Source organism: Lontra canadensis, unplaced genomic scaffold (genome assembly GCF_010015895.1).
Source record: "Lontra canadensis isolate GAN:19392208 unplaced genomic scaffold, GSC_riverotter_1.0 scaffold12, whole genome shotgun sequence".
Taxonomy (NCBI): domain Eukaryota; kingdom Metazoa; phylum Chordata; class Mammalia; order Carnivora; family Mustelidae; genus Lontra; species Lontra canadensis.
The window spans coordinates 29,046,971-29,073,809 of NW_022631006.1; the positions used below are offsets into that span (position 1 = coordinate 29,046,971).

The 26,839-nt window shown below is 43.2% G+C and overlaps 1 protein-coding gene and 7 non-coding genes across 8 annotated transcripts; 3 read left to right on the forward strand and 5 right to left on the reverse strand.

Annotated features, from left to right (window-relative positions):
- Positions 1 to 82, forward strand: TRNAL-AAG. The gene has a single exon. It is a non-coding gene; the product is annotated as a tRNA-Leu (tRNA).
- A 2,186-nt stretch (positions 83 to 2,268) lies between these two features.
- TRNAP-AGG lies at positions 2,269 to 2,340 on the reverse strand. Its single transcript has one exon. It is a non-coding gene; the product is annotated as a tRNA-Pro (tRNA).
- Positions 2,341 to 2,660: 320 nt separating this feature from the next.
- TRNAT-UGU lies at positions 2,661 to 2,733 on the reverse strand. The gene has a single exon. It is a non-coding gene; the product is annotated as a tRNA-Thr (tRNA).
- A 6,090-nt stretch (positions 2,734 to 8,823) lies between these two features.
- On the forward strand, positions 8,824 to 8,905 carry TRNAL-UAG. The gene has a single exon. It is a non-coding gene; the product is annotated as a tRNA-Leu (tRNA).
- A 2,844-nt stretch (positions 8,906 to 11,749) lies between these two features.
- TRNAY-GUA lies at positions 11,750 to 11,840 on the reverse strand. Its single transcript is given in 2 exon segments — positions 11,750 to 11,785; positions 11,804 to 11,840. It is a non-coding gene; the product is annotated as a tRNA-Tyr (tRNA).
- A 653-nt stretch (positions 11,841 to 12,493) lies between these two features.
- TRNAT-UGU lies at positions 12,494 to 12,566 on the reverse strand. The gene has a single exon. It is a non-coding gene; the product is annotated as a tRNA-Thr (tRNA).
- A 1,600-nt stretch (positions 12,567 to 14,166) lies between these two features.
- On the forward strand, positions 14,167 to 14,238 carry TRNAP-UGG. The gene has a single exon. It is a non-coding gene; the product is annotated as a tRNA-Pro (tRNA).
- A 7,224-nt stretch (positions 14,239 to 21,462) lies between these two features.
- Positions 21,463 to 22,458, reverse strand: LOC116867547 (olfactory receptor 6S1). The gene has a single exon (XM_032857168.1). The coding sequence runs from the start codon at positions 22,456 to 22,458 to the stop codon at positions 21,463 to 21,465; it is 996 nt and encodes a 331-aa protein (XP_032713059.1).
- Positions 22,459 to 26,839: the final 4,381 nt, after the last annotated feature.

The window sequence follows — 26,839 nt, forward strand, 5'->3', positions numbered from 1 at the left end:
GGTAGCGTGGCCGAGCGGTCTAAGGCGCTGGATTAAGGCTCCAGTCTCTTCGGGGGCGTGGGTTCGAATCCCACCGCTGCCATCCGTTTTTTTTTTTTTTTTTTTTTTTTTGTTTTTAAACCGTTTGTGACAGCGATGGTTGCATTGAAGTTAGCCGTGTTAGAGCAGTGAATGTCTTCGGGCTCCTTTCGCGCCCGGCCTCCAACCGCTTTCTCTAGTTGGTGGAACTCTAGGTATGCACTGTTTTGCAATTTCTCATATTTTTTTTTTTAGTCTTTCAAATCTCAGAGTTCTTATTAAAGAGCATAATGCCATCGCATTAGCGATGCTTTGAACCCATGGTTTCCCAGAGGTAAAGTGCTAGTCCTTTAATATCATCAACCTATAATCTTTGCTTTGCCTTTCTTCACTCAACAAAAGAGCGAAGTTTGATCTCTTGTCTTGTTATTGACACTGTTGAACCGTTGAGGAGTACAAAAGACATGGACAAAACATAATGCCTGTGCACAGGGGAAGCCCACTGACCAGACTGGAAGAGTAACCCAGTCTTGACACACTGTAAGACATCTTCAAGCAGAAGACAGATGCCCTCTGAGGAAGGCAAGGCAGTCATTTGGGGAGAGTCCTAAGGGGCCAGCCCTGCACTTAGAATACCAGAGTTCCACTTCTCACATTACTAGCTGTGTGGCCTTGGGCAGGTGGCTTATGTTCTCTGTGCCTCGACTTCCTGACATGTAGAATGGAGATAATAACACTGCTTACCTCACAGAAGTTTCACGAAAATTAGTTCATACACCTAGGGTGTTTAGCACAGAGTCTGGCGGTCAAAAAATGTTAAGTGTTTTCATAACTTAAATACACATTTTGCCACTATTGAGACTACAGGACCTACCCTTTCTTTTCTCCCATCTGGGTTGAAATTCCACTACAGATTAGATGAGATTGTCTACAGAAAGCCCCAGAGAGCAAAGAAATCTATATGAAAGTTCTTGTTATTTATCAATACAGACATTTGTAATTCTTGTGTCCGCAGATAAGCAATTTGGTAGTATCTCTCTGAGAAGAAGCCTGAATTGGGTACAGGGGCCCAAGTGGAGAGACGATCAAGTTCGGCTTTCCATTTTTAATATAAGCCCATAGTCATGGTTCCTATCCTTTGGGAAGATTTTAATATGAATCTACAAAAGCCAGAAATAAATGCTATTTAATTGTGGCTTCTGGAGGCTAGCAGGTATGTCCAGGAAAATGGCAATGCTCATTCATTCATTCATTCATTCACACATTAATCACTCACTACTTACCATACACAGTGCTAAGTGCTTAGGGAACAACTGCAAGCATAATAAAATCTTTGGCCTTCTGGAGCTTATATCCTAATAGGGGGGAAAGAGAAGAAAAAAAAAGAAGCAAATGTGCATAATCACGTCAAATACTGGTAAGTGCTGTAAAGAAAAAAATAATGTAGGGAATAGTGACAATTGGAGGCTATTTGGAAAGGGTGATCAAGGAGGTTGTCTCTAAAGAGGTGACATTTGAGTACAGGAGGAATTAGTGAGAAATATCTGAGGAAATAATATCCCAAGAAGAGGAAACAGCAAGTGAAAGGTCCAGAACAGGAAATAAGGGCCATGTATTTGAGAAACAGAAGGCCAGTGTAGCCAGAACAGAATGCGTGAGAAGGAGGGAGGGTGGGAGGAAGGGAGGAAAGAGAAAGGGAAGGAGGGAAGGAAAGGAGGAAAGGAAGAAGGGAGAAAGGGAAGGAGGGAGGGAGGAAGCAAGCAAAGAAAAGAAAAAAAGATACTGCTATGTGACCACACCTAAAAATTCTTTTAAAGGGTAACTCATCATACATTTGTAAAACCGTGACAATGTCAGTATGCATCAGCCCCAGTTCCTTCGCAGGAAAGAAAACAGCTCCGTATATTTGGCACTATATAAAGTTTCCAAGAAATTTCCTATAGAGCATTTTATGTGACTGACAGAGATCCCGGGAGTCAGGCAGGGGGCGGGAAATTGTTACCATTCCCATTTCGCGATGGAGGCAGAGCTGGCAGAGGGATCTGATCTCCGACCTGCCCGCCCGCCGGTCTCCCTGGGAGAGTTAGGAAACAGCTCGTCAGACAGAGATCAAAAGCTAGCTTGCGGCTGTGTCTGCTTCGCTATTTCCCATCGGCCAGGGAGCCTTTGGTTGCAACTTTCTAAAGCAGAATAGGGAGAGCAAAATGCTGTGGCATAAATACTCTGAACACGGGACTCGAGGCAAAAACTGGGCTCGTCCGGGATTTGAACCCGGGACCTCTCGCACCCTAAGCGAGAATCATACCCCTAGACCAACGAGCCACCTTGTAAGTGCTTTTTAACTCTGCCTCAAGGATCATTTCCAGCACTAGGCGTTTCCAGAAAAACTATCTTCGAGTGCCTTCTGTTGGAAGGAATGCGTGCTTGTTTACTCAGAAAGCCTAAGTTTCAAGCTACAGGAGTCCTTTATCAGCTGCTATGGTGCATCCAGAACCCGAGAGCAGATCAGGGAATGCCTGAACACCTCCTCAGGCCGAACGCAAGGCCTGGGAGAATCTGCGGCCTTGGTAACCCACCCTTTGACAGACCTTCCGGTTTATCTCTTGAGTCTGGAACATGATTTGGAGGAAAAAAAGTACCATAGGCCCCAGCGAGATTTGAACTCGCGACCCCTGGTTTACAAGACCAGTGCTCTAACCCCTGAGCTATGGAGCCCTCCACTGCGCCGGTGCTTCCTACCACTCATCTTGTACAAGCACAAGGTAAAGCCAGCATCCCAGAGGATTAAATAGAACTTTGACCCGAGCGAAAAGATATTTTCCCACAAAGTTAGATTTTCTTCATGTTCTGCCAACTCTTCTAAAAGACTCGGTTTTGAGTACAGCCACCACCAGCCCGTCTTAGCGTCTCTCATCTTGATACACTCCTGAGACATTGCCTCCTGTGCCTCTGGTGCCCAGAAAGGATGCAGATTGAGGAATTGCATATTTGGGTGCCTGGGAGACCCACCTGAGAAGTAAGAGGCGCATAGAGAGGGTGTCTGATGGGCAGATTAGATTATGCACTCCTTTCACTTAATATTGTGGTAAAATCTGGGAAAGGTGAAAAGAGATTTACCACTGTTTTGTACTTTCTGATTTCAGAGCCCTAAACCTTAACTTTGTATTTTGGAATTAATGCCTCCCTCACAAATGTTGAGGGGTAGAAGCAAGTAGGGAAAAGAGATATTGGGGAGAAAGAGTTTAATCCTTCCTTAAAGACATATACAGATTTATATACATCTTTGGTATAAAAATAATATAATTTTTAAAAAAAGATTTTCACTTTTTGAAAACCTTGTTTATATAAGCTAGTAAACAGGAACTAAAAATTAAGATCTTGTACTTTTTTATTATTGCAAATACAATCATAGATGAGAACATTGGAAAAAAGCTCTCGTTCATGCACCCCCAAGGAGTGAACCAATTCTGTTTAGTAAGATTTAGACTCTCTGCCCACACACCTGCTCTTGTACCCACTATTTTTTAATGTTTTCATTTGTCCACGATTATGAAGTTTTTTCAGAAATCTGTAAGCCTGTGATTCATTGTATTAGAGTAGGCAGATAGGTTCTAGCAGAATACGTGGGAAGTCCGCAAGGACGAAGTCATGGCCAGCTGTCAAAGTCAGAGGATTATGCACTCCATAAGCAGCAGGACCAAACCATCCAGGCCCAAGATGGCAGATGCCCAGACAAGAAACCCCTGACCCAGTTACAAAGAAGAAGTGGGAAACCCTGCTTTTGGCCCCCAACAAATTAATTTCCCACTCCCTAGTTAGCAACTGCAGGTAAAAGATAGGAACCCAAGCCCCAGGGATGCAGTACTCTCTCTTGAGCTCACCTGCTCTCATATCTTAAGAGTGTGTTTTTTGCCTTAATAAACTATCCTGGGTGTGCTGCTTGCTCATCTGCTGTGTTGCGTTTCTGTCCTTGATTTATTTCTCATGACAAAACCAAGAACCTCCCACTACTTGGTTCTGGCTGGGTTTAGGCCCCAGGGCCCCGGATCTCCACAGTGTAGATGCCCCTTTCAGGCAGCAGGCTTGAGCAACAGAAATCTGATCAAGACAAAAGGGCCAGTGATAACCCGCTGGCTAAATACATACAGGCACATCAGGTGACCCATGTCAACATATCCATAAGCCCTAACTGACCAGTGGGCTACTTAAAACCAGGCACACTTACCAAAAACGGAAAATTCCATACCTTCCCCATGTCTCCTCACCTCCTCCCACTCTTTTTAAAAAGATTTTATTTATTTATTTGAGAGAGTGAAAGAAAGAGCAGGAGAGGGGGGAGGACCAGAGGGAGAAGCAGACACCCTGCTAAGTGGGGAGCCTGATGTGGGGCTCAATCCCAGGACCGCAGGACCATGACCTGAGCCGAAAGCAGACGCCTAACTGACTGAGCCACCCAGGCTCCCCTTCCCCTTTAAATACAGCCCTTCACCGCTGCCTCCTTGCGGACAGTCTGTCCTTTGCTCTCCTGCCTCCAGCTCCATTGAGGTGTATTCAATAAATTTTTCTAACTCCTTTGTTCTGCTTCAGGTGAATTCTTTCACCTAAAGCACCACTGGCTTCCATCAGATCATGGCCACACTAGGCGCCCCCACCCCGCCCCCCGCCAACATCCGGTAGGGAGAGATACCACATGCAGTTCACCCGGCAACCACTGTGTCCTGTAATTCTCACGGTGTCAATGTAAAACATGATGCCGCTGAACTTACAGATTTTTAAGAAAGAGAAATCTCTAGATAGGAAAAATTGGGCATTTATGGCAGATATTCTTGGTTCAGGGACAAGTCGTGGAGAGGCCTCACAATGTTGTCCTAAGATAAGACAAACATATCCAGCTGTTCAGGGCCAAGAAGGTGATAGGATCTTCTGTGGCTTGACAACAGCTGCTTCTCCCAATGCTCCCGTGGTGCCCAAACCTCAGTCCTTCTCTCTTTCCTTGTCTGCAAGAGAACTGCAAGTCTTTGAACTGACTGCTCTGCTCTGGAGAATCCAGAATTGGTTTTTGTAAACCGTTTGCCCACACAAAGCATTTTACTGGTGGAAACCTCCAAGGTAATCAGCATGGTCATCCCTTTGGACCTAAAGACAGGTGTCGTAATTCTTAGGGAAATGGCAGGGTGCTTGACTGTTTCTCTGGGGCAGGAAAATCAAACCAAAACAAATGTGGACGCACAGGTGGTGTTGATGTGTGCAGACACTGAGTATGTAGTGTAGTAGTTAGAAAACACCTGGGTCAGTTACTTAGCCTTGCAGAGAGGAAGTATCCTTGTTTTGGAGATGAGGGTTCATTACTATCCTCATTGTTATTACCATCTTTATTATTGTCCTTTTATTCAGAGACACCAGCCTAGGGCAAAATTGCTAACCCGTCAAAACTGTCTCCCCAACAGCTTTCTCCTCCAGCCCCTGCTTGCTGTTTCTCCTCCTCTCTTACTCTCCTGTTGCATTCTTGGCTCCTCTTACCTTTTTCTACACTCTGTTTCCTCATCCTCATCCTGCCACAACTTGGCAAGCTCACTTCTATTCCCTGTATGGACTGATTTCTTCCATATAACCCATACACTGCTTGTCACACATCTAAAAGGAATTTAAAATGCTCAAAGGAACATTCCAAGAGGAGAAGCCAGGGTAACAACCACGGGCCTGATGTTGTTTTTTGTCTCTTGTTCACAGAGATCATCTTCAGAGGCAGGCTCCTCACTCTTCTCACAGGATAAATAAACTTTTCCCCAACAGACCCTATCTGCATACAGTCTATTTCCTACCCCTGAAGTTTGTCTCAGGATCTTGCATCTACCTCTCTCATTCTTCCAGCCACGCACTGCCCTCAGCTCACTTGGGTTGGTCTGACTTAGGACCCTATTCCAGTAGTCCCTTCCAGAGAACAACATCAAAAAGGCATGTTCCAGAGTGCTCTGGACAATTAGAAATTCTTGACTCCTAACTTGACCCCTACTAGCGATTCTAGGATTGTTCTTAATCATTTTTCTCTTTACTTGTCTCTGTTTCTTCCATTTTCCCTCAACTCTTTGTTTTGCAAAATTTTAACTCTAGTGTGGAAATAAATGAAGACCAACTAAATGACAAGAACAGGCTATTCTGAGTTTGCTATCGCAAGGACGTCAGCTGTCACCACTTGAGTTTCGGCAGAGACTCAAAGTCACACAGAGAAGTGGAAAAGCTTTATAGTGGAAAAAAGGAAGGTTTCAGGTGGGCCTTGACTGAAGACTGTTGGCATGGGGAAGCTGTAGACAATCGATCTAGAATCAGGGTATCCCTCTCTGATTGGTTAGGGGCCCAACATAGGATCCATTTCTTCAAGGGTATAGACCAAGTCTCCTCTCTCCACTGAAGGATCCAGGGAGTTCAAGGTAGGCACAAACATGCAGCATCCCATGATATAACGGAGCTCTGCTGTAATGACCAGGTTTTTTCCTGTTGACTGGTTCTTTTTCTGGCCTGATCAAGAAGGGCTCAGGTCACTTCCATCTTACGAGAATCTCTGTTTTTGTTGTTTTAGTTTAAACCTTGTTACACAAACTGTGGTTTATTAAAATGTGTATGTGCCCTAACATACACAAACATAAGTATGCCTGTGTAATCACATCTGAAGATCTCATCAGAAGTGTCAATAAGACTTTCCCAAGACCTATCCATAGACCCTGAGTTTCTTGTGGGGCTCAGTAGGAGGCATAATATTTCAACTGACATTTTAACTTTTAAAACTTGTTTTAATAATTATTTTAAGTAGACTCCTTGCTCCACCTGGGGCTTGAATTCACCAGCCTGAGATCAAGGGTGCTCCACCCACCAAACCAGCCAGGCCCCCTCAACCGATATTTTAAATATTTGTTCTCTCCCTTCCCATTTCCGCCCCACTTCTTTCAAGTCATAAAAAGCCCCAGGTTCTTTTCTCCCTTTTGGACTGATGCTTCCTTATCTTACTGATGTGGTTACACATAACTTCTGGGTTCTCTCCAAGTTGAGATTAGCACCAGTCTTCCCACATTAGTCTTTCAAAAGTGGCAAAGACTTCTGTGTAGTGCTGAAGGCAGTCACTGGCTTTCTTTTGAGGATTTTGAAACACAAAGTGGAATTTCTTAGAAGTCATACCCTTCAGCCAAAAGGGCTGGCTACAGGTATTTGAATCCCTCTGCCTCCAGTGTGTAGGACCCAGAAGCCACACCTTCGACCATTCCGGTAGACTGGATGGTGCCCATTGGCCTTCACTGCTGACAACTTCCAAGCCTGTGCCTGGCTCCTGACTCTGGGAGATTCTGGAGAGAAAAAGAACTTGGTTGGAGCCTAAGGGTGGACACCCATGTCTGCCCCGGGGAGCTCAGAGTGCCCATGAACTACAACTAGAGAGGGGGAAAGCAGGAGGCAAAAAGGCAGCACTTACTATATTGTCAGCAAGGAGGGGTCGGGTGCTGTAGGGGTGGAGGTGGCAGGATGGAGGGGGTATGGCCCAGCAGGCAGCGAGCCTGGCAGGGGATGGGATGCTGATGGGACGCCCAAGAAGACCCCGCTTCTACCCCCGGTGGGTCCAGGCCCTTTCCTTCGCGCAACTCAACCTTCTCCTGGCCCCAATTCTGCGCCTGGGTCTACAGCCACCAGATGCTCCCTGCGCCCTATTTCCAAGCAGCTTTTCTGGAACGTCTTTTCTGTTCGTCGCCCCCTCCAATAGCAGCAAGGACAGGAGCTAGCAGGACCTTCGCTCCATGAAGATCCAGGGAAGAACAACTTTTTCTCTTTCAGCACACACCCAGCGTACCCCCTCAGGCCACCAGGACTTGGGGAAAGACCTCAGAGAGCCCTCAGGCAAGGAGAAGCAGGAGGTGGGAGAGGGGGGAGAGGGGCCTTTGAAGATCGGAAACGTAGACTCCTGGGAGAATTTCTGGCTCCAGAGACCCAGAAATAGCCAACCAGAAATAGCAAAAATATGAATACAGTTAAGACAGCATCCAGGGCTTTGGGCAGAGTAGAGTTCATGGACAGGTACGAGATCCCACTTTGGGTCAGGACAATGCAGGTATCACTCATGAAACTTTTTCCTAGCTTTCCCTCCTCTCCTCTCAAAAGAAAGCGCATGGCGCTAGCGGATTCTGGACCCAAGGGAAGCCCGGAACCCACCGCTTTCTAGGTTGGGGACGCTCCTGGAATGAAACCTCCCTTGCCCAGGAGGGGGGTCATTTTGGTCCCTATCTAAGGGAAATGGTTCGGGTAGGACAGCGTACAGTGGTTACTGACTACGATGGCCCCAACTAGACCCAATCTCTCCATTCTGACTGAACCTGGAGGAGATGGCGACCAGGGAGTTCCCCGGGAATGCGGTGGCAGGCTGGCCTCCTGCTGGATCTGAACTCCGACCTCACTGGCGCTGAGACTCAGCCACAAACTAATGACTCAACAGCAAGGAGCTCCTTATTCAATCTTCTTTAATTACTTGTAATAAGTCGCCGGCGGGATTTTTATTTTTTTCTGCGTCTTATTGCCTAGGTTAAAGAAAAGGTAGAGATCTCTCAAGGACGTTCACGCTGATAATCGCTGACTACCTTCTGGCTCACTTTCCAGGCGGGTGAGGATACCATGATTTCTCCTTTTCTGTATTTTCTCAGATCTGTAGGGATGAATGAAAACGCTGCGGGGAACCCTACTAACCATGAAGGAAAAGATTGGAATTTTGAGCCCGCAGGCTGGGATGGGTAAATAACTTAGAGATGAGGGGGGGAAAGCTGTACGACAGTTGGTAGTGTGGCCGAGCGGTCTAAGGCGCTGGATTTAGGCTCCAGTCTCTTTGGAGGCGTGGGTTCGAATCCCACCGCTGCCATTGCTGCATTTTAATCTAGCCACAAATCCCTAAACTCTGTTCTTTGTTAGAAGGAAGTTCGAAGAAGATTACGTACCAGTATCTGTTTGAAATTCCTCTTCCCCATCGGAAAGTTCCTAGGTGACACTGATTTCTCTATTTGAACGTCAAACTACCTTGGTTTACTGCTTCAGATTCTCCTGCTCTTCTGATTCTTCCTCCCAGGCTTAGTATTTGCACTGGGCTTTCCAAAAACTTGGGCTTTTGCGCTGCTTTTGTGTTCCCTCAATCGGGAACGTTTTTGGTCTTCCTCTTCTAAAATCCACACTCACACTGGTTCATTCTTATGAGGTGGCTGAGTCATCATCTGGTCAGGAAGACTTCCCAGAAATTGCCTTCCCCGCCATCCCCCCATCAGTCCACCACTGACACTCATTTAAGAGTGCAGCTCTATACTCTGAGAAACAACCTGCACAGACTTCATTTTGGTTCAAATTACATAACTTTTGTAACGGAATATGATGAATTAGAAACCCAATACTTCCCAGCCTTCAAGATCTCACTCAGGCATCATTGCTCCATGGGATGGTGTTGGATAGGTAAACAGCTGTTTTGAATTTGACTTTGCAGGTGGGTTTATAAGCTGATTCTTGACTGACTCCTTACATAGGGCCCAGGGAGTGTGTGCTGTGAATGGTGTTGGCTTAGCCACTCCCCAGTTCCTTCCAAGTGAATCTACTTATCTTGGAGACTGTCCAGGTCTCTAAACCACTCAACTGCAATATCTGTGCAGAACCTGACTCCGAGCACAAAAGAGGAAAGGATATACTCAGGGACTGCTTGGTGGTGTCCTCTTAGAAGGGTTATCCCACTGCAATTTTCAGCCATTTACAGCCCCTGTTCCTTATAGTCCTACTCCTGGATTTGAGCAGGCAGTTCCCATGGAGAAGGTAGAGGGACTTCCTAGGAGTGTCATGAGGAATGAATGAAATAAAGGGAGGAGGGAACTAGGACTCTGCAAGAAACAAGGTCTTGGGGTTTTTCACGTCACTCATCGTTCAAAATCCTCTTCCATGTTCTCCCAGGCCCCCTTCATTTCACTTCAATGACTCCTCTTTGATGTCCCCTTCCTTTTCACCCACCTCTCACTAAGAAAATCATGGGCACCTAAGGTTTTCACAAAAGAGACCATATTTTTCTCAGAAATGGAGAGATTTCTCTCTTAGCCATGTGAGGATACAGTGACAAGTCAGCTGTCTACAAGCCAATAAGCAGGGCTTTGTCAGACACCAATTCTGTCAGCATCTAGATCTTGGACTTCCCAGTCTCCAGAACTGTGAGCAATACATTTTTGGTATAAGCTACAATGATATTTTTGTTAGACCATCCTGAACTGACCAAGACTAGAAGTTTTAGGTTCACAGCAAAATTGGGTAAGAAAATACAGAGTTCCTACCTACCTTCTCTCCCCCCTACCTACTGCATAGCCTCCTTACCATCAAGACCTGCTGCACTAGTGAGATACATTTGCTACGATGAATGAACCAACAATTATATATCATTATCAACTCAAGTCCACAATTTACATGAGGATTTACTCTTTGTACTATGTACTTTATGGATTTTGACAACTGTATAATTACATATATCCACCATTACACTCTAGAATCATACAGAATAGCTTCACTGCCCTAAAAATTGTGCTCTGCCAATGCATCCCTCCCTGCCTTTAACCATTTGCAACCACTGATCTCCATAATTTTGCATCTTTCAGATATGTAGCCTTTTCAGATTGGCTTCTTGCACTTAGTAATATGCATTTAAAGTTTCTCCCTATTATTTCATGGCTTGATGTCTCATTTTTTCTTATGCTGAATAAATATTCCATTTGTATCAATGTGCCACAGTTTATTGTGGTTTTTGTGTGGACATACCTTTCAACTCATTGAGGTAGTTATCTAGGAACATGATTCCTGGGTTACATGATAAGAGTGTGTTTAGTTTTGTAAGAAAGTGCTAAAATGTCTTCCACAGTGGCACGGAGTATGTTTCACCTTCATTTTGTAAAGGTAAAACACTTTTTAAAAATTAATGTAATGTATACACGTGATATATTTTGAAAGAAAAAATAAAAATATAAAGAATACAGATCACCTACAAATAAGTATATTTTACCATATTTCCTTTTTTCATGTATAAATGATAAATTTATAGAAGTAGGATAGAATACTTGGCCAAACACTATCTTTTTTAAGGTTCCTGATTTATAATGCTCAGTGCCCTCCAGAAACAACATTCTACAAAGACTGTCCTTCTCATTACACCCTGGTCAGTATTAAATATTAATCAACATTTTCTAATCCGGTGATGAAACAATATCCTCTCGTTTAAATCAGTATTTCTTCCTTATTAATGAAGGAACAGCTCCATATATATACTTAGACTTTTGCATTGCTTATTCTCTATTGTGTATTTATCCTTTCCAAGGGCGGACTTTCTAATGTGTTTCTCCTTAACCTCTGATTTCTCTGGCATACATTATTCGCGCTTATGAAAAAGTGTAGGTGTCTGGTGAGGTTGAGGGATGTTACCCCACTATTTAATCAATTTAAACTGGCCCCAAAGTTTAGGAGGTAACAGATTCAAATCTAATACGAAAGCCATTAGTTTACATTTGCCAGTAAACCGAGTAAACTGAAGCACATCTACCGCACGATCGCAAAGAAGGTAAGTGAAGTTTCTTGCCAGACGGAAAGCTACTCTCTTGTTGCCTGAAATTAGAATCTAAATGTTTCAGGTCATCCGATTGGGAGGATAAAACGTTCAGGAAGTTGAGTAGGAGACATCGTTAAAATGTAATGCACCTCCTTCGAGCCGGAATCGAACCAGCGACCTAAGGATGACAGCAACTGTTTCCTTCTACAGTCCTCCGCTCTACCAACTGAGCTATCGAAGGGCGCCGCTTTGCTCTCTTGGTACAGATTTTTGTGGCTATAGTAAACAGCTGGTGAGACGTCTTGGCCTCTTTGTATTTGCGATTTAGACGAAAATTGAAGCCCACCAAGTCCCCAGAGAGTCTTATCGATAACCAATCGAATCCCGGGGAATAACCTGGGGCGTCAGACGCGGACTCTGAGTTTGAGAAAGTGAGCATGGAAGCAGGGCAGAAGCCCGATGGGGGCGTATCCGCCCAGCTTCTGGGCTACGCCGCCGAATTAACTCGAGAACTGGTGGCTGCAGAGGCACGGGAGAAACCCGGCGAAGAAACTCCCCACTTGGGAGGTGCGCAGGACTTCACGCCAACGGGGTCATGGCTGTCAATGGGCCTACATTGCCCTGTTCCGCAAACAAGGAGGTGTCGACTCCTGCCACCCTCATTCTGTCTTCCAGCAGACTTGAGTAACCTGGTTCCTCTCCTGCTTACTGGAAGGTACAGACACCTCACTTTTCCCTCAGGATCTCAGGAGCCCAGATTCTATGATCTTCTGTCCTGGATCTCCAGGATCCAATTTTCCCAGAAAGATCACACAGTGCTTTTTTTTCCCTCCAAGTTTGTTTCAATAAGTGGACAAAAACGGAGAATAATGTGGGAAAATAATCAATCCCCACAGGCCCCAGCGAGATTTGAACTCGCGACCCCTGGTTTACAAGACCAGTGCTCTAACCCCTGAGCTATGGAGCCACCTCACAACCTATTTTTTTAAGTGTTGAATCCCTTGTTTTAAAAACTGTGGCCAACTGGCCTTTACATCTGAAGTTTAACAGACAATTCAGACTCGAAAGGAATTTGTTTTGAAGGAAGTACCCTCAAACAACGGAGTGACAAAGAACCGTGTTCTTGACTAGGCCTAAACTAGGATGTAAGCACCATGGTACATGCTCCTCAGCCTCAGTCCTGACAAGTCCCTGAGCTAGGGCCACAGCAGGGCCCGGAGTGGAGGGAGGCCTGGGGTCAAGTGGGGTGGGGTGAGGGTGCCTTACAGAAGACAAGGATTGAAGACATGGCAGCAGCCTCATTGTCTCCAATCTGCTTGGATTCATAAAATGAACCTCTCCAGGTCTAGTAGATTACGATTGGGGTGGTTTTATGCTTGTTTTGTTTTGTTTTGTTTTGTTTTTTTAAAGGGAGGTGACTTTCTCTAAACCCAGTTCATACCCTTCCCACCCTCAGAATTTGGCAGCTGAGAGGGTGAGGAGCCAAGGCATCCAGACCTCCCTTCCCCGCTTCCCAGCCTGTGGGCTGAATCAAGCTTGGCCACAGTCAACCTGGGCCCAAGATCCTCCAGGTCTCCCGAAGCTGACCTTGGCTAACCCTTTCCTCAGTCCTTTAACCCTCTCTGTTAACAACTTGGAGGGCGAGAGGCAACTCCTCTCTGGGCCCCCAAGCTCTTATAAATGCCCAACTTGAAGTCCAGAACAAATAGAAAGTGGCCACTCGCGGGAGGGTTGGGAAGGGAACGCTCCTCTTCTCCTTTTCTCTCCTCTGGTAGGCGGTTCAGGAGTCTGGTGCCTGGTTAAGGAGATCCAATAGCCATTTACCGAGTCTGTACCCTGTGCCAGGAACATGTTAGCCGCAAGGGCAGACAATGTGACCAAGGCAGACAAGCCAGAGCCCAAGAACTTCGTTCCCCAAGCAGAAAGCCTTGCAGAGTAAGGACAAAGCCCTCCCTTCCCTCTCCACCCACCACCTTCTGGGTGATAGAGAAGCGGGGGTCCAGCCTTCTTTAAAAGAGGTATAGGAAGCGGGCAATTCTTCCCCGAGGTCACCTTCGGCCGGCCCATGAAGGGTACCTTAAATCCAGACCTAAAGCACAAAGTTTATTAAATAAGGCTGAAAGGAAACAGCCAAAGCTTGCATGCAAGTGTTGACAGAGAGAGGGAGAGCAGAGAGGGCTGAGGCAGTGGTTCTAGGATTTGACCCCCATAGGGGCTATAGTGTCAAGATCTTCCACTGGTTCTGGAGGTAACCTTTGCCTTTAGTGAGGTGAGTGATTCTTATTGTTCCTTTATCCTTACACCCCCGGGTGCCTGCAATGGTTCTGGTCCCAACCCTCTAAGCAGCCAGACCCCACCTCAGAAGGGTCACGGACAGACTCGCAGCTCAGCCTGAGCTTCTTCATGAGCATTCCTACCTCCGGAACGGTGTGGGTCAGGTTCCTCCGAATGCTCATACTGATGTTTTGGGGGTCTGGGAAAATCGCTGGGCTTATGAGCAGCATCAAAAACAGTGTGAGGCAGCTAATAAGATGAATGAACATTCTAAAAAAGCAGCCTTCAGGGCCGGCTCGTTGGTCTAGTGGTATGATTCTCGCTTTGGGTGCGAGAGGTCCCGGGTTCAAATCCCGGACGAGCCCAATTTTCTGGTTTTTTTTTTTTTTGGACACACCCCCCCCTCCGCCCCGCCTCCCGTTTAGAGCCAAATAAAGCCAACACGGCCCAAATCTAAATGCACCTAGGCTGAGGACCGCTCCAGCCTGGACCTGTTTCGAGATCAGCTTCCGAGCAAGTCGCACCTTCTGTGGACCAATACAAGAACAACGAAGATGCCACCGCGAGTCAAGGGCTTCTTGAGATCGGGGTGCCCGGGTGTGGCTTTGACAGGCTCTTTTGTCAGGAATAGCTTGCTGCGGCGGTTCTAACCCAGGCACCTCGTGGGGAAAAAAGCTAGTGCGCTTCTCGCTAGGGCATTTCACACGGCGCAGAGTGGTACCCGGAGGTGTATTAAGATCGCAGTGTCGGGCCAGAATCCTCTCCCTGAGGCCAGGGTCCGCGGCAGCGATCCTTCCGCAGTGCGGGATCTAGACTCCCGCCCGGGGAGCCCCGAGCCCTGTGAGGAGAGAGACTGCGCTCACGGTTCCGGACACCGTTTACCCCACAGTCACAAGTGCCTTTTCGAGTAATTTAAAGTTACGACCTGGGGACCCTTGAGCTCCAAAGGCTCAGACATCCATTCCACCCAAAGAGAGCTCAGCTGAATATTTTCCAAGACTCCGTATAACGTAGTGATAGTCGTCTTGCCATTTCTAGCAAGAATCTACCAGACCCTTTAGTGCTCTTTGATTGCTTAACTGGAAAACCAGCGGGCAGCAGTGTGAGGTGTCTACCTGAAACCTTACAGTGTGGTTGTAGATTCTGGTTTGTAGAAAGTAGCCCAAACCTGTGAACTGCTGGAATGATAGGCCTTCAAATTTGTTTACCTTCCGAACCTGCTTGTACAAGGGGAACCTTTGACTGAATTTCTGATTCACTCTGTCATATTTGTCCTTAAGGAGGTTCCGATCTCGGAAAGATTACGTGACCAGGCAAGAATGGAGGGTTTGGTGATTGGTGATTGGAAGGAGGGAAAAGAGAGGGTAGAATCTGCCAGGATGCCCTGCCTATTTGGTTGTCCCGCCAGAAATGTGTAATATCTAGCCTGGGCTTTTTATGTGTTGGATGTGTTTGCTACTGGGAAATGCACAGTCCTGGGGTTCAGGAGAAAGAGTCAAATGAAAGAAAGGAATTTTAAGAATGAAAAACAGGTAATTGTATGTATGGTGACAAGATGGGAGCTACACTTGTGGTGAACACAACATAATGTATAGACTTATTGAATCTCTATGTTGTACACCTCAAACTAATGGAACATTGTGTGTCAACTACAATTAAAACAAAACAAAACACACAAGATGGTGGTTAACGTTGCTTTGGAGAAGAATACACAGGAAAGAGCATGCACAGAGAAAGAATTTAAGGACAGGCCCTGTGTGTAAAAAGTTGAGAATGGAATCCAATGAGTGGAGGAACTGGAAAAGGAAGCATCATGGCAGTTACTTGTCCTGACAGCCGATTTGATTCCTCAGGGGCTGCTGACAGCCTTTACCAGCATTTAAAGCAGGAAATGTAAGGAAGATGACAGGGGTGGGTTGAAGAATGAGGGGAAGGTGTGGACACATAGGTAAAGAATTCTTTGTAGGAGCTTGGCTGTGAAGAGGAAGACCTAGACCTTTCACATTTAGCTCAAAGTTCTCAGGGTTGTTCACGATTATTTAGTGGGTCCTTTCTTTCCCTGCCCTCAAGACAAGGCAGAGGTTTTGGGGGGTATCAAGGACTCTCAGGGGCTTTTATAACCAGCACAGATGAAAGTGGCGCCATTACTCCTCTTATTGCCATGGTAGGAGGCAGGAATACTGGCTGGGCTTACAATCAAGACAGGAAGAACTCTGCAGCATTTGAAGAAAGGCACAGAGGAGCAAATTAAAGGGAACTAGCTCATGACCTGAGGAGGGAGGTGAAAGAAGGGAAGCCAGTTCTGAAAAGCAGAAATAGGTTTATGATCATCTTAGGTGGGAGAGAGGTATGGGTTTCAGGACCCAAATAATGGTTATATTGTCAGAAGTTCTTAAGGGTCTGATTAAGTCTATCTGTTGTTGACTCTTAAGAGTCCTGGTTGCTTGTGGTTGTTTTATTGGTAGTATAACAGTTTTTTAAACAATATTGATTATGGGAGCTGATGTGGGCCTTTAATACTCTACGCTATTAACAACGTGGCACCACTGCTTTGAATCATGCAAAAGGGTCCCTGGTAAATCACTAGTGATCATGGCTATTTGACCCTTATCCAGCCCTTATGTCATCTGTCCTTTCAAAAATCAATGTGATGAGATTTTGCTGTGTTCCAAATTACTAGGTACTCTTCTTATTGGCAAAAAACAAACTCAGGTAGAACCCAGTCTCTGTCTTCAAGGCATTTTTCAAAATAATGGGGAAACAGGGAAAATGGTGTCAATTGCCAGAAAAAGTATATCATTTAGGATTCATAGTAGAACCAGTATAAGTTATGAAGCCTAAAATGTACTATAGGAATTATTGATACAATTCACCCATTTAAAATGTACACGTGAATTTTTTTAGAATATTTGCAGATTTGTACCACCATCAAAATCAATTTTACAGTGTTTTCATCACTTTAGAAATAGCCCTTTTACCCCATAGAAGTCACTCTTCATTTTCTCCCACCCCTCTTCTGCAGCCCAGGCAACTACTTCTCGCTATATAGATTTGACTATTCTGGATATTTCATGTGAGTAGAATCATACAATACATAGTGTTTTGTGACTGGCTTCTTTCACTTAGTATTATATTTTTTAAGACTTTATTTATTTATTTGACAGGGAGAGAGAGAGAGAGAGATCACAAGTAGGCAGAGAGTCAGGCGGGGGGGGGGAAGCAGGCTCCCCGCTGAGCAGCTCTCATCAGCTCCCCCTGATGTGGGGCTCGATCCCTGGACCCTGAGACCATGACCCGAGCCGAAGGCAGAGGCTTAACCCACTGAGCCACCCAGACACCCAGCATTATGTTTTTAAGTTTCATCCATCCGGTATTTATCAGTACCTCATTCCTTTGTGTCAAGTAATAGTCTGTTGAATGGATATACCACATTTTATTCATCCATTCATCAGTTGGTGGGCACTTGAGTTGTTTCCACTTTTTGTCATTAGAGTGCTGCTATGAATATGGCATACAAGTTTTTGTGAGGACACAAAATTTTTCATGTCTCCTGGGCATATACCTAGAAGTGGAATTGATGAGTCATATGTAACACTGCATTTAAGCTTTTGAGCAACTATCAGATTTTTCTAGAGTGGACATACTAATTTACCTTCCCACTAGAAGGGCATGAGTGTTCCATTTCTTTACATCTTCATCAATACTTATAAATATCTTTTCCACTATAGCCATCTTAGTGGATACAAAGTGGTCTTTCATTGTGGTTTCATTTATTTCCCTGAAGACTAATGATGTCAAGTTTCATGTATTTATTGACTATTTCTATAACTTTGTATGTCTCTTCAGATCTTTGCTCGTTTTTAATTGAGTTATGTTCTTTGTGTTTTTGAAAATAGATGTTTATATATATTCTGGATACAAGTCCTTTTTCAGATGTATGATTTGTAACTACTTCCTGCCATTCTGTGAGACGTCTTTTTCACGGTCTCGATAGTATCCTTTGAAGCACAAAAATTTTTTAATTATGATGAAGTGTCTTGTATGTGGTTGTTTTTGTTTGTTTGTTTGTTTGTTTTTGGATTGTGAGCTATGTTCAAGAGGGCTTTATCTAAGGGAGACTTGTACTATCTGTGCTGAGGCTGCGACCCTCTTGAGAGATGTATTCATTCTGCCCATGGGTGTTATTAACCGAGCATAATGCTTATATTAATGTATTAGCTTACAGTTTCCCAGATGACACAAATATTTGTAATGTTCTTTCATAATTTTTATTTTTTATTAAGTTTTTATTTTAATTCTAAAACAATTAACCTACAGTCTTCTATTAGTTTCATTTGTACAATACAGTGACTCAACAATTCCATACATCACACAGTTCTCATCACAACAGGTACCCTCCTTGATCTCCATCACCTATTTCACCCATCTCCCTGCCCACCTCCCCTCTGGTAACCCCAGATGACACAAATTTTGTGTATGAAGTCAGAGAGAGCTTCAGTTAAGAATTCTTAAAGAAGACTGTTTCCTAGAAGCAGATAAATTTGTTGATTGTGGCAAGGGAAATTTTTTTCTAGTCTACTGTTTCACTGACAATAAGTGTTCTAGATGTACGTGAGAGATTCAGTTTCAAATAGTCACTGGAGTAAGCCTAATATGCAAATGAGTAATAACACCCAAACTGTTGCTTACTTGAGTTTAGCGTCTCTCTCAGGGCAGTGGCTATCATCTGCTCCTGAGTCTTTAATTCATTCAACAAATATTTCCTGGGCACATTCTATGAACCAGGCTCTGTTCTAGGTGTTTGAAATACATTCTTATTTTCAGCTTCCTCTTAATTTGTGATTTCTAAGAATAACTTTACAATTAGCTAATATTTAATAGCTTTATTAAAAAGGATACATCTGCAAAACAAAACAAAGTAGCTGGAAATGTGGTGAGAAAACCAAGCAAATGGAGTCCCAGGGGAAACAAAGAACAAAATGATTTTAAATAAGAGTCCAAGATCAATTATGCTATTAACATTCAGATGAAGAGTAAACAATTCCTTATGGAATAGGAACTTGTAAAATAAGATTGAAAAAATAAAATTGAGAAAAAAAAAGAAAATTGCACATTGCTTCCTAGTACAATTTTTATTGTGATATTTCCATTCCTAATCACATTCAATTACCTAATATTTGCTCTTATGCTTTATTAGTAAAAATCACTTTATCAGACCCACTTTTTAAAAATAAATTTAAAAAAAATTTTAATATTAGCCCCAGAGGTACAGGTCTGTGAATCACTAGGTTTACACACTTCACAGCACTCACCACAGCACATACCCTCCCCAATGTCCATAACCTCACCACCCTCCCCCTACCCCTCTCCCCCCAGCCACCCTCAGTTTGTTTTGTGACATTGTCAGACCCACTTTTAAATCTTACAATGGTCTTATTATATTTTGACCTATATATATATATATATATGCATATATAATCTTTATTTTATTTTTATATATTAATATAACTATATATGTTAATATAATTTTATTATGTATTGTAACATCTATCATTTATATGGCCTGTCAGTTCCTTGGTGGCAGTGACCATATATGCCTCTCTCTCCTTACCAGCTTATTTCTGAACATTGTATCTCTCTCCTTACCAGCTTATTTCTCTGAACATTGTACTCTCTCTCCTTACCAGCTTATTTCCCTGAACATTGTACTAGATAAACTTTTATTGAATTGAGTCCTGAGTAATTTCCTACAATAAGGTAATTTTGAAAATAGATGGTTTAACGTGCTTTATTGCCAAAATATGGGAGTGGTTATTTCCAAAAATATTATAAACTGTTATATGAATTCTTCTCCTTGGCCAATGTTGGGGATTGGCTTCAGATTTTTAGGCTTTGTGAAGGTAAGGAATTTTTAAAGCAATAGTTCATCTGCTCTCTGAGCAGCACTCTAAGTTCACTCCAGAAGTATTCTTTTTCCCTTTTAAACCACTAGTCATTCCTCCCATTCCTTTAGTTTTCACTCAAAAATACTTTGGGTATTGAAATGTTTTGTATGTGTGTGTATTATTAATAAAATTAGATGAAAGTATTACTATTTCTGGTGCCCACTGAAGTTTTATGGCCGTCTCTTTGCATGCTAATGCTCAGCTTGCCAGTTTTGCAGTAGTATTTTGAGGTTGATGTGCTGTCCATACTTGTATATATATAAGCATTATCTCTATGTATACAAACACACTCTAACATGGGATCAATCCCCTGTTAATGGGGATGATAGCTTCTGAAAACTTCTCTAACAAAAAAATACCACAGAGGGTAAATCAGTTTTCCTACGATCTCCAATGTCATTTTGTAAACCTCTTTGTCATCCTTATTCCTTTGAATTATTATTTGTCTCTCAGTCTTCTCTAAAATCAAAGCTGCTTGAGGTGAAGAACCATTTCTTGCTCATCTTAGCACATATCAGCACATATCAAAGATATTTCACAGAACTTTGCTGAACAAATGAAAAAAAAGCGAACAAATAAATAAGTGAATATTTGTCCAGGATGTCCAAAGACCCCACAAATAGGAATCCTTACTACCTTTCAAATATCCAGTGAAGAACATAAAACATACCACAAAGTCTGGTTCCTGGTTGGTACAATAACAGTTGGCATTCATAATTCTCTGATATTAAAGGTCCTCGTCCCAATTCCAATTTTACTAAAAACAAAACAAAATTGAACACAATAGATATAAGAATGTCAAAAGTGGACAAATGAAAGGTATGCAATCCAGTGAAAAAATGAGTGATGTCTTTAATTCATCTTTGTAATACAGTGAAAATTAGAAAACTACATTAAACGCTACTATTCATGAACTTTCTCTTGGATCTGCTTTTGCAAAGACACTTGGGATTACTGTGGAAAAGTGAGTCCCTTATTCAATTTGCTTTACTTCTTTTCCACCTGAGAGTAAATGCAATGTTTCTCATAAAGTGTATATAAAAATACACAGATAATCCATTTATTTTATTTTTATTGATTTTGAAGATTATAAGGAATTTTTTCTTATTATTCTTGATTTTCATAAACAACTGAAAGACTCTACTGAGAACTTTAATCAGTTTTTAACTTTTGGCAAGTTCAAAAACAGATCTTTTCCCAGAAAAATGCATATAAGATCAAACACATAAAATTTATTATTTTAACATTAACAGGGCTTATAAATTTTTATTAACAGGGTTTATAAATTTTTTTTTACCCTCAAATTTTATTTAAATTCTAGTTAGGCAAAAAGTTTTCTGAAACCCATCCTTAGATTCCTTGTGATCATGGACCTTTTAGCTTAAGATCTCACAGACTGGAGGATCTTATGATGTAACGATGGTATTGGTTATGATGTATCAATAATAATATGGATTTATAGATGAAATAGAATCAAGGAATTTTGCTTGAAAGAGAAATGCAGCCTTGATGATTTTGGAGTTCTTTTGTGGTTCCAGAATTTGGTCATTTGGTTATGTCCACAATGACCACAGGAAAGAGAGAGACAACGGAGAAGACTTAGACTCAAGATTGGAGTCAAGGGACTCAAGACTCCCTTCACTTTCACTTTACTGTTTTCCTATTGAAACTCTTAACAAGTAGAAGATCCCCTAGAAAGCCTGCTCCCACCTTCCTAAACATATCCTTCAGAGCTTCCTTGACTCGCTCATTGCGTAAGGCATAGATGAATGGATTCAGCAGTGGTGTCACAAATGTTGTTACCATGGTCACTGCCCAGTTAGTATCCACAGAGCCACTCTGTGATGGTCGAACATAGAGAAAAATGGCACTTCCATAGAAGAGAGTGACTACCATCAAGTGGGAGGTACAGGTAGAGAAGGCCTTCTGACGTCCTGAAACAGAGGGGATGCGCAGGACAGCCAGAACTATGTGGCCATAGGACACAGCAGTAATCATCAATGAGGATACAATGACAAGAGAGGCCAGTACAAAATCAGTTTCCTCCAGCTTCTTGGTGTTGGTACACGCCAGGCGAAGCAGTGGGCCACTGTCACAGAAGAAGTGTTGCACCACAGCATCCTGTTCACAGAAGGGAAGTAAGGCCACAGCCACTGCGGGGCCAAGCACAGGAAAAAGTCCCCCCATCCAGCAGGCCAAGGCTACCCGAGAGCACACAGTGCCATTCATGAGCAAGGGGTAGTGCAGAGGGTGACAGATGGCCAGGTAGCGATCCACAGACATGACAGCCAACAGCAGGAACTCAGAGGCCCCAAGAAAGAAGTAAAAATAGAATTGAGTAATACATGCAGCAAAGGAAATAGTGTGTTGCCTTGAGAGGAAATTGCTCAGCATCTTGGGAATGATGACGGAAGTGAGAAAGATCTCTAGGCAGGACAGGTTACCCAGAAAGAAGTACATAGGAGTCTGCAGGCGAGTATCAGCTCCTACCACCCCAACGATCAACACATTGCCTGTTAGAGTCAGCAGATAGACAAGAAGGAAGACAGAAAACAGTTCTGCTTTTGTGTTGTTGGGATTCGGGAAACCTGCCAAGATGAACTCGGTCACACCACTGCTCTGATTCTCGCCTGGAGCCATTTTCTTTCCCACCTGTGCTACAACAGGAACATGATCCAAGTGAGGACAAGTTTTCTCCAGAACAATCCTAAAACTTATTTTATTGTGATATGGCATACATATCCCCACTTTCTCCAATCCCTGTTAAGATCTGAAGAACCTGAGGTCCTCATCTAATTACTTTTAAAACTGGAGAAGATATTTCAGAAAGGGTAGCCAACACTTATGTATGAAAATGCCAGGAGCCTCCATTCTTAGATCCTAAATGGTGAGCCTCGTTTTTATAATAATGAGATCATTGACCAGATATCTGAGTTTGACAAAAGTATCCAAAAAATGATTTCATGAAGGATATGATTCCCATTCCACCAGGATCAGGACTTGAGTAGACTGCATAGCTTTGAATCCCATCATCTCCATTTTCTAGCCGAGTAACCTTTGGAGACTTATTTAGTCACCCCTGCACTACTCCATCATGAAATGCTGTAAGAAGCAAGTGAAATGAGAGTGTAAACATTCAGAAGAGTTTCTAGCACTTAGCTGACAAATGATGCAGTAGAGAAAGCTCTGTAAGTTAGGGCACCAGACTCTAGATTTGGCTTGCCATTTCCCTTGCAAGGTGATCCACACATCCAGCTCATTTGTCCTTCAACTGCTTGGCTGTGTAATGAATCATAGGTAGCTAGGTCATTAGTACATCTCTTATATAAAACTACCTTTTTAATGGAGAATTTCCCCAGCAACCTAAGGGTCTATCTGAACTCAGCTTGTCATAAAATGCTTGCCTATCTAAAGCAAGTTATGGCATATTTAAAGGGTAGAATAGGGCTAAACTGTACTGAATCATTCGATCAGATCTATTTATTTAATATCAACATTAAGCTAAGTATTCTGGGGAATATTAGGATGTTTCCTTTTTTATATTTTTTATTTTTTTATTAACATGTAATGTATTAGCCCCAGGGGTACAGGTCTGTGAATCACCAGGTTTACACTTCACAGCACTCACCATAGCACATACCCTCCCCAATGTCCATAACCCAGCCACCCTCACCCTACCCCCTTCCCCCCCAACCCCCCCACCCCCCACCCCAGGCAACCCTCAGTTTGTTTTGTGAGATTAAGTGTCTCTTATGGTTTGTCTCCCTCCCGATCCCATCTTGTTTCCTGTTTGTTTTTCTTTTTAAGATTTATTTATTTATTTAGAGAGTGAAAGAGTGCATGCTTGGACAGGAGGAAGGGAAGAGGGAGAAGGAAAGAAGCAGACTCCCCGCTGAGCACAGAGCCAGAACTGGGGCTTGATCTCAAGATCCACGGATCATAACCCTGAGATTATGACCTGAGCAGAAGACAGGAGTCAGGCACTTAACTGACTGAATCACCCAGATGCCCCTAAAATGAGTTTCTTATGCTCTTTCAGTCCATGGTACCAATCCAATGCCATTTCACAAACCTGGGCTCTATTAGATGACTTGCCAGAGACAGAATCAGGAATTCCTAGTAATTACTCATGAAATCAGAAATGAAGTCCATAGTATTTGATTCAAATCCTTCCAGTTTTGAAGATGACCACTACCAGTTATAAGAATCAAATCAATGATATTCTGAAACTTGGCTTTAAAAAATGCTTCAGTTATTAGAATACTGATCATCTTTAGCCATGCAAAGCATGAGAATTACCTTAAGGCCTTGGTTCTCAGCCCTGTTCTTTGGAGCACTCCAGCAAACAGTAACCTCTTTACTTACAGTGTCTCAACTGTGGGTCCCACATAAGTAGAAACATTTTGGTACCTTTGTCTAGGATAAAGAAATTCTGTCATCTTTCTCCCTAGGGATTCCATTCAGAGCCTCATCTTCCTCCAGCTCCTACAGAAAGGGCTTCACTGTCAATAAAATTATTCAAGTCTTCTTCTGTATTGATTATATATTGGGTGCTAGCTATACTTGATGATTCAGAAATAAAGGAGACATTGTCACTACCTCATGTAGCTAACTGCCTAATGAGAATAACAGAGAAGGTAATATATGTCACAGACACAATGTCACTGGTAAGAATAGCCCCTAAGGGGGCATGTGGGAAAAGAACCAAACTGAGACTTTGAGAGACAGGAAGTGTTCTGGAGAAAGGTGATGCCTAAAATAAGTGCTAAAAATGACTATGGATTTGATAGGAGAGAAAAGATGTTTTGTAATGGAAAAGAGTATCATGTGCACATAGTACATTTGGGCTGAAACACAGAACATAAGGTGTGGAGTGGAGTAAGATAGAACTAGTCACCTCAAACGGGACTCTTTCTGGCTCTCTGTGAAAATATTTCCACCAAACTGAACCTAACTATATCTTAAGTGAGAGGAAGATACATCCCAACCTTAAATATGGAAGGAATCTGTCCTACCTACCCCTGAAGCTCTTTGATGTCTCTTCCATGAGGGTGAGGATCACCCTGTAAGAATTCTCTTTCCTTTTTTATGACTCAGTAGTCTGCTCCACCCCGGTCCTTTTCGTGCCTTGTAGTGTGAGGCTAACAATAATAGGTTGGGGTTTCTAAGGAAGGGCAAAGCACTTGGGAAAACAGGCAGCAACTAGCTAATCTGCTTCTTCTCTTGCACTTTTCTCTTGGGTATAATTCTTTAGATGCTGTTCTTCTGCCTTGTAGACAGAGGGGCTTTCTAACCCTGAGGCAACTACATCCACATGGCCCCTTCTTATGGCCATGTGCATGTCAGCCATCAGGGCTACCTCTCCCTCCCTATAGAAACAATGTCTTCTGCAATGTGATCACTGCCTTAGGCTTGAAGAGGCACACTTCAAGTGAAGGACAATGATCTCACCATGCTCCAAGGGATGGAACTCTAAGAATCACATGGGGTTGGAATGCAGATGGTGAATACGGAGGGGTTAAATCATTCATCCATGAAAAGAGTTACTGCACTTACCTACAGTTCCGTTCATCTCTGACAGTTAAAAATGTTCCATTTACAAAGCCAGGTCTTCACATTTTTGCTGATAAGTTTATGTCAAACTGTCGGTTTTCCTCCCTGAATCCTGGCATTAGCCTAAGGGCACAGAAGGAGAAGGCTGAAGAAATCATTGGTTTCTAATCAATCCCTCCATTGTAGGATAGGATCTTTCATATATAACTTCAGTTTTCAATGGAGATGTCCCCAAATGAGGAATGATTAGACATCAGGAGCCTGGCTAGCCACAGTGCCTGCTAGAGAAGAGAGACCCAAGTATTGAGGTAAAACCATGAGAGAGAAGGCGAAAACAATTCCTCAAAGACCCAAGGGAGATTTGCAATTCAATGGAAATTTCCCAGACTCTACCCAAGATAAATCTCCATCCGTGATAAAAGGGTGACCTTTCATTCAACAAGGGTGGCTGGGAATGTTTCTGCCAACAACCCCAAGCCCAGCAGCCCCCAAAGTCCAGGGACAATACAGTGGGAATGAGATAAAAGATGGATTTTGACCAACTTCGGAAGGCCATAGGCATCATCCAACTTTCTTCTGCAGGGCACTCAGGGGAAATGTTTATTCCCCAAGTAACACAGACGTTGTGTCTTCTCCCTGAGGACTTCAAATGATATTGGAAATCCCTATCCTAGCTTCCGGCAAGCAATAGGAGCTCCGGGGTATGATAAGCTAGGGAAAGATTCCCTGAGCCATCTCTAGCTTTTTCTGGTTCTTCCAGCCTTAAACTTTATCCTCTAGTAGTAGCATATACTGTACCATAAGCCCAAGTATTGTTTAGAATTCTGGACTGTTTTTCACATTTTTCCATTTAGTGTCTGCTCTATGCCCCTGGCTCAAGACTGGACTAATTCGTATTCATACTCAATGTACTCCGGTGCATATCAGTTCTTCTGAGAATCTTCTCCTACCTACCCACCTCAATCCCACCACTCTCCAACTTGAACTGGAGCACGTTCTGCTCACCTCAATCTCAATACCTAACCCATTTTACTGTAACTCTACTTTCTCATCTGTGTCCCCTCCAGGTTCTGAACTCCTAGGATGAGAATTATGTTTTGATCTTTGTATTTCTGGCACCAAGCACAGTGCCTGGCACACATTAGGTGCTTAATAAATGGTATGTGAGCTAAACTGCTCTGAACCTCAGACTTGAGGAACAGCTGCTTTTGTGAGGTGAATACCAGTTAAGTGATGGGAGGAAGAGTACACAGATCCCCTTGGGACTAAGTATGGCTGGATTCCATCCTTCTGGACATACTCCTTTTTAGAGAAAACAAAATACCTAAATGGAGGCATGGATGAGGCGTAAAAAGTGTCATAACTTCATATTTGGAGGAAAGAGTAGGAGTAGGGACTGGTAGAATTGGCTGAACTAAACCAAACAAAACTAAACTAGAAACTGAAGCTTTTATTTGTTGAGCAGTAG